The sequence below is a fragment of the Priapulus caudatus genome, unplaced genomic scaffold (genome assembly GCF_000485595.1).
Source record: "Priapulus caudatus unplaced genomic scaffold, Priapulus_caudatus-5.0.1 Scaffold2, whole genome shotgun sequence".
NCBI lineage: Eukaryota > Metazoa > Priapulida > Priapulimorpha > Priapulimorphida > Priapulidae > Priapulus > Priapulus caudatus.
Window position 1 is genome coordinate 473,375 of NW_014577063.1, and position 4,843 is coordinate 478,217.

The 4,843-nt window shown below is 39.7% G+C and overlaps 1 protein-coding gene across 1 annotated transcript in view; it reads left to right on the forward strand.

Annotated features, from left to right (window-relative positions):
• Nucleotides 1-237: 237 nt before the first annotated feature.
• Nucleotides 238-4,843, forward strand: part of LOC106816865 (migration and invasion enhancer 1-like) — a 9,414-nt gene continuing 4,808 nt past the window's right edge. Inside the window, exons 1-3 of the mRNA XM_014821540.1 lie at nt 238-253; nt 532-618; nt 901-977. Of these exons, the coding sequence (XP_014677026.1) occupies nt 238-253; nt 532-618; nt 901-977 (180 nt within the window). The remainder of the gene's footprint in view (nt 254-531; nt 619-900; nt 978-4,843) is intronic.

Genomic DNA, 4,843 nt, shown 5'->3' on the forward strand with positions numbered 1-4,843 from the left:
GATCATGCTACCACACTGGCGTGTGCGATCGAACTTCCGGGGTCGTGCTAGGACCTCTACTAGTACTAGCACTGGCAATTAACACAGAGATAAGATAGTAAGAGAGCCAATAATCTGCTAGTAAAGAGCAGGGCAAATCTTGCTTTAGGGCCTCTGACTGTGGAGGGTGTAAGGATAAGGTTATATTAGTGTTAGGATTATTTTATCACTAGAAGTTTTTTTTCACTAGCCACAGCCATGACAAGTCGCAGAAGTAATACAAGGGTCAGAACATAAAGGAACGTGGTTTCAGTCTGACAGAGTATAGTGCAGCTGTTGGCAGCCGTACTATCAAATTAAACAATGTCATTTTAGGACCGATCACTGCTATTGCTATACAATCTACATGAACAATTACAATCTACAATCAGTGTCATGTGGGGTCCTTCATATGGTATTTTGACTGTGTCAAGTGCAATAAATACTAGTGGCATAATTATGTTAAAATTATCTATAAATTTCTGTTTATTATGTTTTGCAGTGGTGGATGAGGGTACGCTCCACGGTTCCACGAGCTTCGGATGGCCCTTGAAGATGGGGTTCCAGGAGCTATTGTCAGTGGCACCGTAGGACGTCAATGTATGTGTTCCTGCAGGTTAAGCAGGTTTAATTCATAATGCAGTGGTTTATGATGTCTGATGTTATTTGTATTCGTAGCATCCGTGATAGCAGTTGTATTTCTCACTTCTGTCGAACAAACAGTGGCGAACCTGGATTTTGCATTTTTACTGTTTGAAACGAGTTCAAGCAACTGAAGCTAAAAAAGTAGGTCATTCTTGATAAAGAAATAATATCTCCCCTAACACTACATCTGGTGCAGTGTAAAAACGTTTTATCATTCTCTACATTCACTTTTTCTAGCATCCTTTGAAGTACGGGTGAACAATAAAGTGATGTTCTCCAAATTGAATACCTATGGCTTCCCTTATGAACAGGAGGTAAGTCTTAGGATACCTAACGACATCTAATCCTACAGCCCCCCCCCCCCGTTTTTGCCTCCAGTACTCCTTTCCAATTCTTATAGCCCACCTGACATCATTAGAAACAGCTAATAGAATTCTAGGAGCAGGTTTAACTGCAGCGTTCATATTTGGCACATTCTTAACGGTTCTGGTCAAAGCTAGAGGTAAAGAGCCAAGGCAGGGAAGGAGAGTGACACCTTGGGTTAAATTTGATGTTTAATTTTTTCGAGAAAAGTATACTTGTAAAAAAATTTTCAAGTAGATTTTCGCTACAGAATTGATTTTAATGTAGTTAAAAGTACATAACTCAGTGACCTAGTCAGATGGTAAAATTAAAGTATAGGATTGGCATAAAGGAAGTAAACAATTGTGGTGCAAACTTAACCACCACATTGCATTCAAGATGGGTATGAAAAGATGCATCCTTGGTGTTAAAGCCTCACAATGCGCATCCAAACGCTAATTTCTACAGTACTAGACTAGCAAATACTCCGTGGCATGAATAATCACACTACCTTATGACAAAATAAACTCTAGTGCTTCCCATTTCACTGCGCGTTGTCTTATAAAAGGTATTTGACAATATCACATTTTTTTTCTTATTTCGAGCACTGTGTAAGTGTGCACAGTGCAGCCGCGAGAGCAATGCCAATGGCCGCCGGCAGCGTATGTTGTACAGATAGGATTTGGACGGAATTTACAGGAAACTGTCGGCAATAATACTAGGTGAAAGAGAGTATAGAAACATTAAGAATCTGGTAGTAAATAGATTTCGTATTTATTTAGCATTATATTTTATTGAAACGCTTCAAGTGCCTGTGGCTGCGCCAGCAGCAACTGTACGCGGGCTATAGTTACTAGAGCTAAGACCAGTGCCACTGGACGCTCACCTAACTCATTTATAGTACTCATAATAATATTAATATGAGCCATATTACTCGGTCATCTGCAGCCTGCAGGCTCCGTGGCTCTCCCCAGTAATTTTAGAAGAGTTTAACGATTGGAGTCGATTACGTGTGTCATCAGCGGGCCTATACGTAAACTCTTGTTACTTTTATTTCGGAGACGTATACATGATCTACTACTAGCCACAGTTGTCACTAAGTTTGCCAACTTTCAAAAATAGGGTATCCCTTCCCGCAGTATATATAGCTCGCATAGGTGCTAAACCAATCTGGGGGCTTAACTAGGATTGGGCCAAATAGCTTCTTTCTAGATTGTCTGGTTATGACATAAATGCCGATCAAAGTAAATACTAGTCGAGCTTGTCTGTCGTCAGTGAGAACATACTTTCAACATGTAACAAGTCTGGTCAAATGTGGTGATGCCATTATTTTATTTACGAAAATTTGAAGCTTGATCTCAAGTTACAAACGTTTTTTGCGTTGAAGGGTGAGAGGCTCATGCGACGTGTAACAGTCGCAGAGCTTGGTCATGCTATAAAAAAGAGCATATAATTCAGCCACATTCATTGTCGTGATAGCTGCTGTGAAAATAGCGCCACAGACACAAGTGCATCTTTTCATGCAAAAACTGCTCACTTATGTACAAATTGATCATCTTTGTTAATTAATTTGTTTAACCAATGTAATGTTTTCAAAATGCAATTGACAGAAGTGTAAGTAAAGTGATTGATTGATAAAAATGTCAATTCAACAGTGGTTTCGGTAATCATGCCCCCAGATGTGATTTTAGCGGATGTGATGTACGCTTTTAGCCACAAGAAACAATGGCTGCAAACTTTATTAAATTTGTGCATAAGTGTCAAGTTATTGCATCTTTCACCCCACACTATAACTCTACCTTTAAAGCACTATCACTTCTGCAGGAAATGCAGTGTAGTCAGAATGAGAAGGTGACCAGATAGGTTATGTACATGATGTAACACACTACTCTGGACTTCTCTTCCTTCTTTAGTTAATTGTAAAATTGAAGCTTGCTGTTGCAATCTGTAGTGTTGATCTATCAATTTGATCAACCTTGTTTTATTACAGAGCCCGTCGTCCCCGAAAATTAATCTATATATGAGGTTATGGGGTTACTTGCTGGTAGTGTTCAGCACATGAGCAGCTATTGAATCTGGTCAAGTAACAGGGTCTCACATTTTTCTTTCAAACATGAAATATGATATAATAACATAATTATGACATGCCCTTATTTAAACAGTAATAACAATTTATTAAGTTTAATACTATATAAGAATAGGGGGGTAGGAGTGTTACCGTGTCCACTTCAGCATGCTTCCATAGCATCACATAGCATAGAATTGTTGTAATTGGTCAGTGACCTTGGTAACACACGAGCTTAAATAGAGCTAGTAATGATCATGCTACCACACTGGCGTGTGCGATCGAACTTCCGGGGTCGTGCTAGGACCTCTACTAGTACTAGCACTGGCAATTAACACAGAGATATGGTGTGATTTTTTAGTGGAGCTCTCCATCATGCCTCTTAAGGGTGTGATTATGGAGCGTGAAAAGACCCCTATGGTGTCCTAGGGGAGTCATTAGTAGTCCTCCTGTACTTTTCAAATCTGAAAGCCTGGTGTGTATAAGAGTATATATTTTACTATATATGAGACTCTCATATATATATATATTCATATATTCATTCATATGAATATATATATTCATATATATACTCTCATATATATACTCTTATACACACTACGGTAGGCGCAGAACGGGGTTGCTATTTATCGAACACCGACCTCGTGGTTTTTTTTCCTAGGTCAATCAAGAACATAGGGCTCTAGTGAGCCCTGCCATTGGTTGACAAATCACGTGCCTCCAACTCCTGTTTTGTGGTGCATTGTGACCCTAACCCCTGCCCTAAACCTAACCCTATTTTAAAAAATATATAAAAAATTAAATTTTTAATTGTTGTAAAAATTAATTGTTGTTATTAAATTGTTGTAAATAAATCATGTAAATATTTGCGTTAATTGGAAAAAATTGTTAAACGGATAAAGATAGAAAAATACAGAAAACAGGAAAATAATTAAAAAACGGATGGGATTCGATCCCCCGACCTTTCAGCCTTGACTTGCGTGCTGTATTCGCTCGGCTATTGAGGTCTATTGGAATTATGGATTTTGGATGTGCTATGAATATGACGACACTGTGACATCATTGAGCGACGAAACAAGCTCAACCAATAGCAGCGCTCACTAGAGCCCTATCAGTATCATCTATGTTCTTGATTAACCTAGGAAAAAAAATCACGCACCGCGACCAGCCAGTCGCGAGTGCCTGTGGTTAACTTTAGGCGAGCACATGCGATGCTTGCTTTGCTAGGACCTCGAAACGCGCAAACACACCAAAAAATATTTACCACCTCACAGACATTTTTGGTTAGGGGAAACACTGTATATATCTTTGGACAGGCTAAGGCCGGCTTAATGCCCCTGTACTCAGAGCCTGTAGTCCGCAAATGCAGATATGTTATAACTCCGCTTTGCTAATCTGAGGGTGCGGGTTTATCGCCCCATTACTGGGGTCTGCGTCGGCTCGGACTAATGCCCATGGACCCTGGTTTTTAGTAAATAGAACACTGATCACGGATGACCTTTCTTTCTCGAACTTTGGCCGTTTGTTTAATACAGTACCTAATAGTAGGCCAATCTATTACTTACTTTACTTAGTAGGTATCTAACTTGTCGCTAACACAGTAAGTGTAACACTAACAGTAACAGTAACAGTTTTAAATTCGCAGTGGCTGGAGGTACGCCAGCCGTCGGTCTTTCAAGCCCCTTTTTTGCGTTAGGGTTAGGGTTAGGGTTAGGATTAGGGTTAGGGTTAGGTTTAGGGTTATGGTTAGGGTTAGGTTTAGGGTTAGGGTTA